Source organism: Lagopus leucura, unplaced genomic scaffold (assembly GCF_019238085.1).
Source record: "Lagopus leucura isolate 7727_CA_CO unplaced genomic scaffold, USGS_WTPT01 Super-Scaffold_100015, whole genome shotgun sequence".
NCBI classification, from domain to species: Eukaryota; Metazoa; Chordata; class Aves; order Galliformes; family Phasianidae; genus Lagopus; species Lagopus leucura.
Window position 1 is genome coordinate 3,562,184 of NW_024962269.1, and position 15,581 is coordinate 3,577,764.

The window sequence follows — 15,581 nt, forward strand, 5'->3', positions numbered from 1 at the left end:
GAATTTCTGAGTTTTAATGTTCAGATGTTAAGTGTGCTCACTCAGAGAGACCTGTAAACATTACTGTGTCCAGCTTTTTTTTCTCAAGCAAACACACGGTGCCTCTGAGAATTTTAACTTTATATTATGTACACTTTCCAGTATTTCCACTTAATTGATTTCTGAGTGTCTCCAAAACATTGCTTTGGATCAGTTGTAGTCCTGATAAAAACAGGGTGGCACGTGATGACACATGGGTGCTGCATAGGTTCATAGTAAAAGGTTATCAATGAAACAGGGCTGTTCTGGATACACAGTGAGATGATGCAGTTGTACTTAATCTAGAATTAGAGAATCACTCATCTGAAGACTGTGTACCCACCAGTCTCTTAGATGCTTGCAGATATGCTGTTGATTTAACAAACAGAAGGAAAACAAAACCAACAACAACAACAAAACATTTAATTATATATATATATTATCTGTTTATAACAAATAATGTGTATTTTACAATGCTTCTGCCAGTAAGCAAAGTCAGGAGTCAACTTGGAGGATTCCATTTATGTGAAGTCGAAGGAAAATATTAGGAAAATACATTTGAGTGGCTGAACGGTGATACACAGAGCTAATGGATTTCTGTAAATCAGTCTCTGGCAGTGTGTTACTGCAATTATTTACAGTGTGAAGTGTTACCACTGAAATGATAGTAGGGGGGAGAGGGCACTTTACTGAATGCACTGTAAATTCTGAGTAAATATTCCTAGAATTTCTCACTTTTGAAGTGAAAGAAATAGATTTAGACTGAGTTAATATTTAGTTTATTTCCATCTGATTACATGAGATAAAACTTATAAAACAGTCTTCAATGCTCAGTCTTCACATCACAAGAAAACAAGCACTTTGGTCCTATTAAACAAGTGACTTGGGAGACGTGCAGAGAGCAACTGCTGACTGTAGCGCATTTCTCAGAGTTAGAGACAAACCCAGAAAGTCTTCAAAACTTATGTTTGTTAGGATTTAGGAGGAATTCATACCAAGCTTATTGTAATACAACTGCTAAACAGTAAACATTGACACTGCTTTTCAGGTTTGCAAATAACGTAATTGTGTTAACGATCTTACTTGCCTGCTTCAGTATTCAGGCATTTCAAATGAACACAGAACCAATGCAGAGAAGAGTACTGCAGAAGGCAAGTGCGTAAATGGTTAAAGTACTGGAGCATCTCTCACATGAGAGGATGAAAGAGATGAAGCTGTTTAGACTGGAAAAGGCTCAGGCAGATCTCATCAATGCATTTAAGTATCCAAGGGGAAGGAATGAAGATGTAGCCAGGCTCTCCCCAGTATTATCTAGTAAAAAGAAAAGGGGCACAAACTGAACGCAGGAAATTCTATCTGAACATAAGGAAACAATTTCTATTTTATTGTGTGGGTGTTTGAACACTGGAATGGGTTACCCAGAGAGCTTGCAGATGCTCATAACCCAACCATGGTGCTCAGTGACCTGGTGCAGCTGACCCTGTTTGAACAGAAGAGGCGCGCTGGACCATCTCCAGCAATGCCTTCCAATCTTAACTGTTCTGTGATTCTACGGAGTGAAAATACAAATATACAAATGATAAAGTCTCCATATGAATATAAAATGTTTAAAAATTAAATACTGACTCAATTCAGTCACTTAAGTGACAGTCTTTCACCAGGCTTGAACAAAAGAACTTGACTGACTTGTGAAGTTATTTTTTAAAGCTGGATATATTCATTCTTCATAGCTTTCCCTCTTTCACAGCCACTGTGGAATCCTTTAGTGCCATCAGGACCTCTAGGCAGCCGCAGCACCCCTACAGGTAGACCATCTGCATTTTGTATTTTCCGAACTAACATGGGGCTACTGACCGGACTCTTCTCTTGTGTTATAGTTTGAGCTTTTCTTCTCTGTACCCAGGGACTACCAGAAGGTGTAATACTGCTATCTGAAGAATAATCTGTACATTTTCTTGGAATTTCAGGACTAGTACTTGGGTTAAGTTTGCCATCTTCAGCCAGTGGAGACTTTTTGGTCACTTTTCTTAGAGAGGACGGACTGTTCCAAGGACTTGATCTGGGTGATACGTTAGGGCTCAGATGGTTGTTTGGGTGAATGATGGGACTCAACTTACTTGTAGTACTTGTTGCAGTACTTCTGCGTCCTGACAGAGGTGATGTAGGATTACTCTCTGGCTCAGAAGAGCTATTTGCTGATGATTCATCACCAGTAAACTGAAGTTCCTCAACTCTCTTATTAAGGGATCTAACCTTTTTAAGACTCTTGCTATCTTCATCACGGTTCTTGTCTTTAGGAACCTTTTTCTTCGGAGGTTTCATGCCAATTAGGACAACTTTCATGCCAATCTCTTTCTTTTCAGCACACATGAATTCATGAGCCTGTACAGCAGCATCCACTTCTTCAAACTCTATAATTGCACATTCTTGTGTTCCCATTTGTGTATACCGACTGCTGAACCTCCTGATATCAGGTGGCAGTTCCCTACCAGGCTTGAGAATACGAACTGATGAAATTACACCAAAAGTTACAAAAGCTTTGAGGAGATACTCCATTACTTTTTCTTGTATACATCCATTTTCTTGTTTATTAAGACCCTGCAGTTCAGAAATCATGTGGATATCATACACGAGTAACATCCTGGTAGGGAGGTTTTCACTTGGAAACACTGGAACTGGTGTATTTCTTCTAACCTTTCTGTTATCATCGTTGAGCTCAAGCATGTCTGAGTACTTCAGTGCATGGGCTGTGGTTCTCCAGTCACGGGTAAGGTGTTTCACCTTGAAGACAGACACAGTTTAGGCAGCACATCTGATCAAACCTACACAAACAACTCAGTGAATATCCAAGGCAGATTCAGGCTCTAGTCTACAGCCAAACCTAGATTTAAGTTACATATAGCAGACTTGAGAAAAAGAAAAAAAAGAAAAAAAAAAAAAAGGAGATTTCCCACTGCAATGGACATGAGCAAGCTTCTAGAAAGCTTCCTATTAAAATAGGTTAAATAGGAACTGATACTAAACCTGATTGGAAAACGTTACTTCATAATAATTTAAAGCCTGCTGAAGTGATTCCACATCCAGGTCTAAACAGGGCCAAAATGCATGTTGTCTGGTGGTTTAGTCTGCATACTACTTTTACAGAACTCACTTCTCATCCCTCAAAAATCTTTGTTAAAAAGGGGGGGGGGGGGTATTCTCACAAAAGTTCTGCCTTTCCAAAGAGAGGTTTTTGAGAGTTTAACTGTTACCACTGAAATCTGTTTGAAGTGGTCTGAGGAAGCTCAGATTGCCTTAACTTCTGTAACGAATAGCTTTGCAAACATTTACAATCCTGACAAAGTATTTAAAATGTAATTTAAAAACTGTTACATGGGCATACAAGGGAGTTGCTTATGTGAAACAAAAACAACAAAACAACCAAAGAATTATGAATAAAAAACACCTCAACTTAAGGTTACTTTAATTGCTTAATAACCTCTAATACTTCTGTTTGTTTTGGGGATCTCCATGCTTTTGCCGAGGCCTTTCTCAGAGACGACAAAGTAACTTTACCAGGATAACTGAGTTACTCGTATGTAGCTGATTGGAAATGAATCTTATCCATTGTTCCACTCATGATGCCCTACTCCCCCCAGAAAGAGAATTCAACAGTGTAGTCCTGTAAATGCCTATGATTTCCCAGGCAACCATGAAAGAGTTAGAAGTTGATGTCGTAGATGAGAACAAACCTCGCCATCGCATCAAAACTGAGTCAAGGCCTCAGAGAGGCAGGTAAAGAGGAAGACTGTAGAACTGCCTATAGAAGTTCTTTTCATCCCGGCTATACATTTTTTTAAAGCAAATTAAATATCAACTTTTAAAAAGTTAACTTACTTTCTTAAAAGAAGTGAGGAGTTTAACACTGACGTAGCCCATCTTATTTCTTCTCACATGCTTCAGAAGGAAGGCATCTTTCTCAAGGTTCTCATCTGAGAAATAATATTCAATTTGTGCTATCAACTTCTGGATCAGGTCATTTTCTGGTGGTTTCCAGTTCTGGTCTGAGTCATCATCATTTTCCCCACCACTGAAAAACAGTCAGATAATTTGATTAACAGGATTCCATCTCCTATTAATAGAGTAAAAGAATGAAACAAAAACAAAAAAAAAAAAAAACAACAACAACCAAAAAAAAAAAAACCCAAAACAAACAAACAAACAAAAATGAAGTGAAAATGAATACCCATAGTGTCTATTCCAGCTTCTTTTATACATAGGAACTAAATAGGTAGAGCCCTGTCCATCTGAGGCTGGCTCAGATGATGCTTTCCAGTTAGCGTAACGAATCAAATTCCTGAGCTCATGCCAAAAGCTGATCTCAGTGTGGAACAATGACACATGTTTACTAGTGTCTTGAAAAAACTGCCAGCTCAAATCTTACACCAAAACAAGAAATACAAGTGCACAGGAGCTTAGCCTTCATTGTGGCAGCACTTGGTTTTTTAGCGTGAAGGTGTCAACATTTCTGTGCTTTGTGAGTATAACAGGGAATTCATATTCTAAACTGATGGAACCATATTTTTCTTAAGCATTTTCACTTTATGAATGCACTTCAGCAGCCAGTATCCAGAGAGAAATGCAGACTGCCAGGACTGCTGAACTTTTTACAGGTCAGTTGTACAGTGACGGCTAACTTCACTGGCAGTTTACTGAGGGATTGGAGCTCTCTGTAGGTGTCAGATTAAGGACTGTGCTGTGGTAGCAGCTCACGTGGTATCCCTCAGGAATAGCTGTATGCTGTAGACATGCAGGCAGGCTGCTTAAGAGATCACACAAATTTCCTGTTTCCCCCTTCCATGCTGCTATCTACATATCTGCAAAGTAGAGCACTGCTGAGGATTTTGTCCTGAAAAAAGATGTTGGAGCCATGGAACTGAGACCAGCTTGTTGCCACATCCCATTACAGCCACGTGTTTGTTGCTGGAATACAAACAACCTTTTAAGCTGTCGTCCACCACTGATGCAAGCAGCTCACCCACATGCTGCAGCCACAGATGTTGTTATAAGAATTATAGTGGCGGTCTTAGAGCTATTTGTTTTTTTTTTCCAAAGCTATTAGCTGCCTCGTTTTGCTGTGGGGCTGTCACAAAAGTTCCTACAAAAAGAAAAAAAAAAAAAAATCCACTATGTTCCCCAGTCCTTAAAAATCATATAATTGCTATGGTTCATACTGTCTCCCATATACCTCAGTGATAAAAAAGAGGAGCCATTTTCTCAAAATTTTCTTAAAGTGATTTTTGCAGAGCTTGTGAGATCACTGAACAAGAGGGAGCGGGCTTCACACGAGGGTGCCCAGAGGGCAACTCTGTAGGCAGGCGGAGGCTACTGACTCACCTCACCGTGCAGCCATTTCTTGTGGGCACAAAGTGGAGAGCTTGGTCCTACTGCAGGCTGATGTGCTGTATGCTGCTGGGCTGCCCACGCCTTTGGGTTGGCAGCAGAGCCCACACTGCTCCGGTCGGCGGGTTCTGCACAGGGAACACACTGCGCTCCCAGATGTGACCGGTTACTGCAGGCTTTTGGAAGCTAGCTATTTATTTATGGCTCTTCCCCTGCGCAACAGCTACGCACAGGCAGTCTGTCACACAATCCTAGAAATCTCCGTGAGAAGAGTGAGAGCAAAAGAACCCGAATTTCAGTCATCAGAAGGTGTTGGAAGTGAAGAATTGCAGATGAAGTTGTTATTAAGAAAGTAAAAAAACTTCAGTGGCCTACAGTTGTTGCTGATTTGAGAAGGAAGGAAAACAAGATAAAGTGATTGTTTTTCATTCTCTCAGCTCACAGCCTCTCATTTTCCATTCACTACCTGTTGTGAGTAGTATGTGCAGAAGAAATCATGTACATCAGCACTTTAACATATCCACACTTTGCTAAGTAGAGCTAACCTTGAATTCAGGATGGAGCTTACAACTTTTACAGATTTTACTAGTACAGAAATTTGCAGGTATTTTGAAGCTTCAGATGCAAAGAAAATGCAGCATCATGCTTGGAAAAAAAAATGGACTGCATCAGTTCTGTTCTTACTGAGGTGTTAACACATGGAGTCAGGGTGATACATCTCATTTCACCTCTGTAAAACATTAAACATCGTTCACACTGAGCTGTAAACCATTTCTGTATTTGGCAGACAGCTCAGCTTTCACAAAATCTTTAGAGCTCTTATAGTAGCTGTCACTAAGTATTGTATTGGGAGTTCCCCTTCCTGCAAATGCAGAAATTTGTAATTAGCTGCACGTTAACTCCTAGTAATGACCAAGTGGTACCACCTCTAGAGGGTATGACTCTGAAGGTTAATTAGGTTATGAATCAATGTCAGTCAACACTGTGAAAAAAAGTAGTTACATATCTGCATAAATTTGGGATCTAAAATATCAAAACTCACAAACAATATATTAATGTAAATGGAATCATTTTGACATGCTTTTGCTGAATCTAGAGAAGAAAGATGATATTGCACTATGTGGCAACATAATAAACACATGATCTATACACCAGCTCAGCTCACAGTGCTCTGCACCACTTCCAGCAGGACTCACACCACCTAGTAAGTGCAGGGCAGAGTGTGCACTCCAAAACCAGGTAACTGAGAAAGCTCTGAAGTGGAACCAGGCCTCCTTCAGGAGCAGCCTTACTTCTCCTCATTTTGTCAACTTATGCATCATTAAAAATAACAAAAATCCTTCTATTAATGAGTTTGCACAAATTGGCCTCAGTGTTGTACCCAAGAGCATCTATACACGCACTGCTTTTCTGAGGGCAAGCTCTGAATTTCCTACCGTTCAAACTCAAGACTGTGTTCTGAAGACCTTGCTAAGGAAGGATGCTCACACGGTGTGTTGCCACAGGTCGTGCTCTGCTGATTTTAGCACTTCAGCACAGAGAGCACTATTGGCGTTATCAAACAGTGAGGCATAGAGTAGGTTATAAGGCGGTCGTTATTTCACCTCTGTGCAACTCGGGTCCAAAGCCCCAGAAATATCTGCTGGGGCATATCATATCTACTCTACTGCAGAACATCCGTACGGTGCTCTGCCAAGCACAGTGAGAACAACAACCATCACAGCCCCCAAACCGAGCCACTCTGGCCCTTTCGGTTCGGGGCAGCGAAACGACCGGCCGCTGCGAAGCGTCACATCCAGTCCCGCTCCGCTCCGGGCCGCGCCCCGCACCGCCGCCGTTGCGTCAGCCGCGGCCCCGCAGGGACAGGCGGCCCGGCTCGGCTCACCTGGAGCGCCCGCACCGCCCCGAGTCCTCCTCGCTGCAGCTGCCGCCTCCCCGCGCCGCCGAGCACTGCGCGCCTTCCTCCTCCTCGTCCTCCTCCTCCGCGGCCACGCAGATCTGCACCGGGCCGCCGCTCGCCGCGAGCTCCGTGCCGGCGGTCCCGTGCTCCTCCGCCTCGCGCTGCCGCTGCGCCATGGCGCTCCGCTCGTCCCGCGTTGGCGCTCCCCTCGGGCACGGCCCGGCCCGCGGCGCTCCCTCCCCGCCGCGCTGCCCCCGGCTCCGGGTACAGCCGCCGCCCGTCCGCCGCTCCTCCTTCTGCTGGCGGCGGGCGGATCGGCGCCGCCCGGCGGGGCGCGACCCGGGACGTGCGGCCCGGCGCTGAGCCGCGGCGGGGCTTCGGCGGGGTGAGCGCGGCCGCAGGGATCGAGGCGGGCAGTGACGAGGCTAAGGCGCGTGTGACCGAGCGGCGTTCGGCTTTGCAAAGCGGTTCCGCGTGGAATTCAAATGGAGTAAAGGCATCCCCGACAAGACGCGATGGAGATACCGAGCCGCCTTAACTCCGTTAGCTCGGTGCGCAACGCTGCATTTCGGAGGGCTGGTTCTGCTATTAAAGTGACAGCTGCGTTTTCACGGTCGGACTCAAACTGCAAATCTCCCTGTCAGCATCTGGCTTTCACTGCCGTCACGGCGCCCAGCCCCTCCGTGGGGCATCACCGCCATGTCCGCGGCGCTCAGCTCCGCTCTGCGCTCCGCTGGGCTGCGGACCGGCTCCGCGTGCCGCCACGTCTGGGCAAAGATCGGCGCTATGGCTGCGCAGCCCCGCCGCCATCGTCCTGGCGTGCTGATGCTGGGGTAACGACGGACGGGAGGAGCGGCCTCCTCGCACCGAGCAGGCTGCGCAGGGACGCGCTGGCTCTTCTCTGGAGATGCTCCAAGCCGCCCGCACGCTGTGCGGCGGTTCCCCGGAGATCCCTGCCTGCTCCTGCGGTTCTGCCATTAGCGCAGATGAAAGGTGACAGCACTGCACACACAGAGCTGATCTGACCGCCGCTGGGACTACCGTGTTTTAAGAGAACAACACCGCGAAGACCCCTAAGGCTCGACGGCCGGCAGTGGTTAAGTGATGCTCCGAGGGCGCTGCGGGGCAGCCGGTAACGCCCAGAGCTGAGGGCGGGCGGGGCGGAGAGCCGGGCGCTGGCTCCCTCAGCCCGCCTCCCCGGAAGCGGCCGTTGCCGCGGTAACGGCGGAGCGATTTCCGACAGGGGCGGTGGCTGGCCCCAGGGAGGCGGGTGGCGATGGTGCCCAGCAAGTGCCGGCCCGGCAGGGGCTCGCGGGCCGCGCCCGGCCCGGTAGGCGCCACCGAGAGGGCGGCAGGGGGGCGGGTGGCGCGCGGTGGCGGCGGTTTCTCCTCAGTGCGTGAGCGAAGAGCTCCGCCTGTCGCGGACCCGTGAGCGTGAGTCGGGTTTGTTTCCCGCTGTGGCACAAAGGCGTTCCTCAGCGCGGTGCCGGGTGGGGCTCCTGCTGCCGTGCTGGAGGTGCCGTCCTCGGAAGTTCAATGAGCCCGCTGTATCGATGCACCTTTTGGGAAAGCGTAATGCTGTCTTTTTTCTCTTCCCGTGCTCAGGCCGGTAGCTGCGGGCTCCAGCTGCTGATCCAGACATCCGCGATACCCAGTAAAACCAAGCCAGTAATTGCTGTTTTCTTTCTTCAGTAGATAGGTGGATTCGTGCAGTTGTGTGTCACGTTTCTGTGCCACGTGTCTGTGATTTCGGATGGGGATCGCCTTTTCGGCAGTGGCGTGTTGGTTTTTGACTCACGGCCTCGTGTAGCTGATAGCCTTTTCGTGGTGTATTTAGTGAGGATGTGTGGAGTGAAGCTGCTGGGCTATCCTGTACCTGCCGTAAATTCAGTGTGTGACCTGTTATGCTTCCTTCTGTACCCCTCCTCCTCCTTCCGTGGTTGCAGTGGTCTTTTAGAGCAGTGTGTGTGTGGGTTTTTTTCCCCTTTGTTTCGTGAGAACTGTATTTGTTTCTGAGGCTGTGTTTGTCTGTTTGAGGACACTGTTTGCCTTTGAAGACCTCAGTGTTTCTCTCATGCATTTTGTTGTAGTTTGACTTCAAGATAAGTAAAGAACCCTCGTCTCTCCACAGCAGACTTTTGCAGCACGACCTGGAAAAAAGCTATTCAGGAAGGCAAGGTGATGCTCAGGAGGCTTTTGGTTTGTTTTCTTCTTTTTTTTTTTTTTTTTTGGTGGGAGGGAGAGGCTTTTAAATTTCTTCTTATGAGCTAAACAGTAAAGAAAGGCTTTATTATGAGTAGAAAAATGTTACTGGCTTTCATATATAACTGCTTTTCCTAATTGAGCGCATTATATCCTGGAACTCCTATCTCTTCTCCCTAGTGCAGGTGGCTTTGCTTGTTGTTTTTTGTTTTGCTCTTTCTGCCCATGGAGGAGCGTTCCTTCTCTCACTTACAGAGCCACAATATTTGTGAGTGCCTCGCTCAACTCCTCTGCCCCCTGAAGCCATGCAGTTCTCAACCATCACCTCTTGTCGGATGTCTAGTGTATGTGTATAGACAAAATCCGATTCCAAGTTGTGAAGAGATGGTTTTCCTCTTGAGTGCTTCTGGCTTTGAAAAGTGAGGTATTTGGTGGCATTGCTGTTAACTGGTGAAACCTGGAAAAGCTCTGACACATACCTGCACTGCTGCTGCTTGCCTGTCATAAAAACAGTGGTGGGCTGGGATTGGAGGCAGTTTGGCTCTGTTGGCAATGAAATATCTGTGTATGGGAGTTCTTTATTCATCCCAGTAGATAATAAAGACCAACAGCTGTTCAGAGTGGGTTGATTTTTAGGGCTGTTATGCAGTTTATTCTATTGTGAAGTTTTGTTTTGTTTACCCCACAGGAGACCCAAGAGTGTTGAGCCCTTTGGTGCGCAATAAGCAGCTGTATCTTCCAGTGCCATCCACCCTGACTGAGCTTTCTGGTTTGGAGTTCAAGCAAAGCACGGGTTCTTTATCTGGATTTGGGGAGTCTTCTATACATGCAAAACCCAGATCCCGACAAAGCAGTCACAGTATTAGTTCACATGCTTCAGGTAAGAGTGTAAAGTTCTCACCAGCCTTGTATTTATTTACTTATTATTTGTACGAGGCATTTAATTTGAGCAGTCACAGGCTGTAAGATGACTCTACTGGCTGATGGACTGTATAATTGCATAGCATGCGTTGTCTCCTGTTCCCATGGTGTATTAAGAGGTCGTTGTCAGGAAACTGCTAGTGATATCTTCCAAGTTTTAATGAAGACATTTAAACATAGGCTTTTTATATACCTTTCTTTAACAAAAGGACAACGTAGGGATCTGTTACGACATACAAAGTAAAAAGTAATGTCATCTTTAATTCCTTGTGTTTATTGGCTTTAAAACCTGAGGCACATCTTTAACGTCAGCAACAATGCTGATTGTTTTTTAAGTTTCAATTTTTTTTTTAAATTCTTTGGCAATTCATTTCACTTTGAAAGATATGTAGAGGATATTGGTTGTTATACAGTGGTTTGTTAGAGCAGCCACTAAGGAAAATTGGAAGGTAGCACTGAAAAGCTTCTAAATCAAATTAAGCATGAACAAACCTTTGTACTTATTTAGCTATTTTTACTAATCATGTGTTCTACATAAGAAGGAAGTTGCTCTCTGTAGAAGTAAAGAAATTCATTCTTACTTAGTGAAGAATTTGTGTTTTTTTTTTCCCATTAATGTCTTTAAAAAAAGTGCAAACATGGATGATGATTGTGTGTTGTTGTGATAGCATACATGCACAGTGATCTGTTTCTGACCAGTATCTTTCAGTGGATTGTTCTCTAAATAAGCTAAAGCTTGCCATATAGGTTGCTTATTTGTTTTTTGGGTATTTTTGGTCATTTTCCCTCTTTCTCCTTGTATTAACAAAATGGAGTTGGTTATTTTGTAAGCATGTTTAAAAAGGTTGTCTGTTTTTTCCTTGGTAACGGTCTGAAGCATGAAGCAGTTACAACTGGGTGACAGATGCACTCATGTGTGAAAGAATCCACGTTTGCTTCTGGCTCAGTGGGACTGCTCCTGTGTTCCAGTGCTTTAGATTTTAATTGGATCAACATCTATTTGATCTGTGTCATTATGGTTGTTCTTAATACAGATAGTATCCTTGTTAAGTTCAGATATTGGAATTGTGAAACCAGTATGCAGTCTTAGGACAGCATTGGGTAATTCTGATCAAAACAAAAGCATCTACAAACTGTCTGCTTACCACAAATTATTAAAAGAAAAAAAAACAAAAACAAAACCCTGTTACATGTGAGCTCAGTGGATGTAGGTTTGCAAGAGGGATGTATCTGTAAACTAACAATGGCAGAAAACTGGTGGGCCAGAGTCCTGAGCGCAGGCAAAACGCATTTCATGTACCATGTAATTCTTTTAGTAAGAAGAAACTATTAGTGGTAGTTAATGAAATTAATTTGCGGTTGTTCATGCATTCTTTTGATGATTTTCTGATAGATAGCGCAAATTTTGGAAGCAGTTCATCAATAACATTTCCTGTCTTGCAACGTACTGCTGAGGAAAAAATACTGAACTCGGATAGACTCACCCTGGAAAGGTGAGCAGGGAGTGGAGTCTGGGCTCAGCAGCTTGCTGCTCTTGTGTCTGCTGGTCTCAGGGGATGAGTGTTGAGCAGTGCTGGTAGGTGTGGGGGGGGGTGGGCTGCTTTTCTTGTTCTTTGTTTCTTCTTTTAGAGAGGACCTGTGTTCCACTGAGATGTTCTGTATGAGTTTCCTTGTGGTAAAAATTCAGTGATGGCACATATATCCATACAGCAGGTATGGATATATAGGCAGGTATAATAATCTAAGGCAGGTAGGGTTTTTTAATTTAAACTAAAAGCTGGATTCAAAGTCATGCAAGAAATCAATAGAAAGTTGAGGCCTGTGTCTCCATTAATTGTGCTCTGATGCATTAACTGTAGGGTGTCTTTGTTTCCTTAACCAGGACAACAAAAAAAAACTAAATGTGAAAACCACATTCAATTGTAAATAATTGTGTGAATGCGTGTGCACATTTTTATTTAGTTAGTTTTGTTTATTGGTGATGTTTATGTAGTCAGAAGAAGTTCTGTGAGGTCAGTAGGATGTCTTTTGGAGATAATCCTGCTGTGAGAATGGCTGTTATCAGCATCATTTCTGGTATCTTTTAGCTTTCAAAGTAACTCTTAACATTTCATGCATTTATACTTCAAATGTGAAGTTCTGTAACGTAAAGAAGCACATAAACTTGGTGTGCTTCGAAATTTGACCTCAACAGGCTCCTTACTTGGGGTCTGAATGGCATATTGGCGTGCTGTATCTGCTGAATTTGTAGTGTGGTCACAGTGTGAATTCTTCAAGTAACTTCCATGTGACAAAGAAATTCTAATTTGAAGGAGAGGCTTTAAGAAAATGTTGAAAGCACTTCTGCTATATGTTTATATTTTTCTACATTAAGGAGTTACTTTCCTATTCCATAGTTGTTTAGCGAGCAAGCCTCTTAATCAAGATAATACCCTTTTCTCAGTTCAGTTGGCGTGGGTTAGTAAAAGGTCGATTACAAATTAGTTACTTTCATAAGATGCTTTCTGTTGTTGTTCCAGGCAGAAGCTGACAGTGTGTCCAGTTATCGATGGAGAAGATCACCTTCGCCTTTTGAATTTCCAGCACAACTTTATAACCCGGATCCAGAATATTTCCAACCTGCAGCATCTTGTTTTCTTAGATTTGTATGATAACCAGATCGAGGAAATAAGCGGGCTTTCAACCCTGAGATCCCTGAGAGTTCTTCTTTTGGGGAAGAACAGGTATAATAAAAATGACTGGCTTTAAGCAGCCTACTTCGTTACAGCATAGTGTCTATCTATCTATCTATCATTGCATCTGTTACAGGGTTTTCAGCTTGTGATGTTGGTTGTGAGACCAATGGGTGCACTCCTGTTAAATGGTGTCTAATAACAGCAAGCTTCCTAGTTTAAAAAAAAAAAAAAAAAAAAAAGCTCAAGAAAAAATATAGATTGAGATGGGCATTTTCAAGAGCCATCTAGCTCTGTGTACATTGTAACTTCACTGTGCAAGGAAGAAGGTAGGAATTAGACTTGCTAGCACCTGCAGTTCGTTGCCTTGCCAGTTCATTTGCAGCTGCTGTGCTGGGTGTCTCCCTGGTCATTGGCTGTAGGAGAGTTGCAGCCAATCTGTCACCAGCACTTCTTGGCCTTCATCTTTCAGCTGTGTATGCATCATTCACTTCAAAACATAAACCAGTGGAGAGTGATCTTTTCCTTATCAGTAAAATGCTAGTTGGAGAATTTTGGTAACTTCTAGTAGTACAGTATTTTACTGTAGTTTTTGGCTTTTATAGCTGAAATCTAACCTGTGGATATTCATTTTGGTTATTGCAACTTTTTGGGTTGTTGGAGCAATAACTAAGTTGCTATAAGGAGTTGTTTTCCAAAATTAGCTACAGTAGTTCTGTATAGTTTGCTTACATTGAGGTATAGTTTGGAGACAGACAGGAGGAGATATACTTGCTGTAAGTTACATAAGGCAGTTGCTACAAGAGACTTTTCTACTGCTTCTGTGCATGGTTTTTAATTTTTGAAGCAAATGCAAAATGTGTGTGATGTTTAACGTAACCAACCAGCAGATGGTGCTGCTGATGCTTCAGTAACCTGGGCTTGGCGTCTGAGAAAATGGGACAGGACAGAAGGGCGTCGTCATGGTGAGGTGGTGAAGCTGTACAGGTGGAGAAGAAATTAGGCCAAATGTAGAGACCTGTATTGTCTAGGAAGTGCCAGCAGAGCTGTTAAATGTGTTTTATTCTCAATTCTTATAACAAAATCTTAAAACTGTCACTACAGTTTTGCTTTAAACAGGTTTGGGAAGAGCCTTTTGCCAGTAATAGTATTTCTTATCTTTTGCATAGGTTGTGTGTTGACTTTGTTTTCTAGTAGTGCAGGGATTCTTTCCCTGGAAAGAATCTTCCAGGAAGAGTGATAGTGCAGATTGCCACTAGGATGACCAGAGAGGAAAGTGGCAATCTAAGGCTTATTTATTCATTTTAGAGAGTTGAGAACTCTGCTTTTCTGTTCCTATCAGTAGGCAGGAGCAGCTAAGTTTTGTATTAGCTTGAAAATGTAAGGTACTTTTAATCTAATAAAAACAATTTCTGTCATTATTGAAACATTTCAGAATAAAGAAGATCTCAAATCTGGAGAACCTAAAAAATCTTGATGTTTTGGATCTTCATGGAAATCAGGTACAGTACAATAACTTGATTAATAAGTTATCTTACATAGATCATGCATTTCTGGTGTCCTTCAAACCGTTGCTTTTTGAAAGAGAATTGGTGGCAAGTCTTGCAACTTCCTGGAAATCAGGTAATGATATCAGCTTGATTCGCAGTGTCAGCTTTCTGAAACTTGGAGCATTGTGCGTTTGGAAAGTTGCAGGCTCTGATGCTGAGTAAGCTAAGCCTGGCAGCACTTACTTGTGCCCATGGAGCAGTCATCTCGTGTGAGTGGTTAGAAGTAAAACAGTCATAAAGTCGTAAAAGCATTTAAGTTCTTATTGGTCGTTGCATTGTTTCTTCTGTTGATCTCACGAATCAAGATCACGTATGTACCTGTAGAGGACTTGAGTCTGTGTGAGAGAAAAGCAGAAGGAGTCCAAACTTCTTGTTTAGGCTTCTGAATGGACTTGGTGTCCTTTCAGATTATTCAGTGTGAGACTGTGCAGCTGCTTCTGTTTGTGTTCAAAGCTTCAGCTCTGCAATGTATGAGAGAAAGGTTTCTAATGATTCTGTCAGAAACAGCACAGGGTGCATGTAAGGGCAAGCCAGATAGAGTATTCTTCTGTAAAATAAATCTGAAACACATGTGATACAAAATGTTCTATAATTGAGCTGTTTAACAACACGTGGTTATTGTGACTATATAAGACCTATGCGTGATTTTTTTTTTTCCTGGATTCTTCTTCTGACAGTTGTGACTTATGGTTTCTGTGTGTGTTCTTTATTATATCATTGCTTCACAGTGAGGAATTAAAATGCTGTAGGAAAAAAAAAAAAAGAGCACTTTAACGAGTCACTGTTATGTGTGATGCAGTAACTCTGTGGCTTCTGTGAGTTGCACCACTAACCCAATAGTGTGCAAGCAGTGTGCTGGAGGCGCAGTGTAGTGTTAGTGCATTCTTCAGCAACAGACCAAATGAAGGCTTCAGCAACAGACCAAATGAAGGCTTC

At 43.5% G+C, this 15,581-nt stretch overlaps 2 protein-coding genes across 4 annotated transcripts in view; one reads left to right on the forward strand and one right to left on the reverse strand.

The window, feature by feature from the left end:
• Positions 1 to 424: 424 nt before the first annotated feature.
• LARP6 (La ribonucleoprotein 6, translational regulator) lies at positions 425 to 7,476 on the reverse strand. Its single transcript, XM_042875813.1, has 3 exons — positions 7,286 to 7,476; positions 3,895 to 4,087; positions 425 to 2,799 (listed from the first exon to the last, which is right to left on the reverse strand). The coding sequence occupies exons 1-3, from the start codon at positions 7,474 to 7,476 to the stop codon at positions 1,720 to 1,722; spliced, it is 1,464 nt and encodes a 487-aa protein (XP_042731747.1). The 3' UTR covers positions 425 to 1,719.
• A 1,082-nt stretch (positions 7,477 to 8,558) lies between these two features.
• The window catches only part of LRRC49 (leucine rich repeat containing 49), a 36,368-nt gene continuing 29,345 nt past the window's right edge, over positions 8,559 to 15,581 (forward strand). The window contains exons 1-7 of one of the 3 annotated variants that reach the window (XM_042876167.1): positions 8,577 to 8,630; positions 8,906 to 8,968; positions 9,391 to 9,478; positions 10,191 to 10,382; positions 11,817 to 11,916; positions 12,943 to 13,146; positions 14,531 to 14,597. In XM_042876167.1, the coding sequence (XP_042732101.1) occupies positions 8,577 to 8,630; positions 8,906 to 8,968; positions 9,391 to 9,478; positions 10,191 to 10,382; positions 11,817 to 11,916; positions 12,943 to 13,146; positions 14,531 to 14,597 (768 nt within the window). Of the gene's footprint in view, positions 8,631 to 8,703; positions 8,969 to 9,390; positions 9,479 to 10,190; positions 10,383 to 11,816; positions 11,917 to 12,942; positions 13,147 to 14,530; positions 14,598 to 15,581 lie in introns of those variants that run through there. The other 2 variants (XM_042876168.1, XM_042876166.1) reach the window with 2 other exon arrangements.

Bases quoted from the DNA above. Each gene is read 5' to 3' on its own strand.
- LARP6 (XM_042875813.1), bottom strand. From the start codon at position 7,476: ATGGCGCAGCGGCAGCGCGAGGCGGAGGAGCACGGGACCGCCGGCACG. The intron at 4,088-7,285 runs GTGAGCCGAGCC...ACTGTTTTTCAG, and splicing joins GGGCGGTGCGGGCGCTCCAG to TGGTGGGGAAAATGATGATG. The intron at 2,800-3,894 runs GTAAGTTAACTT...TCTGTCTTCAAG, and splicing joins TCCTCACTTCTTTTAAGAAA to GTGAAACACCTTACCCGTGA.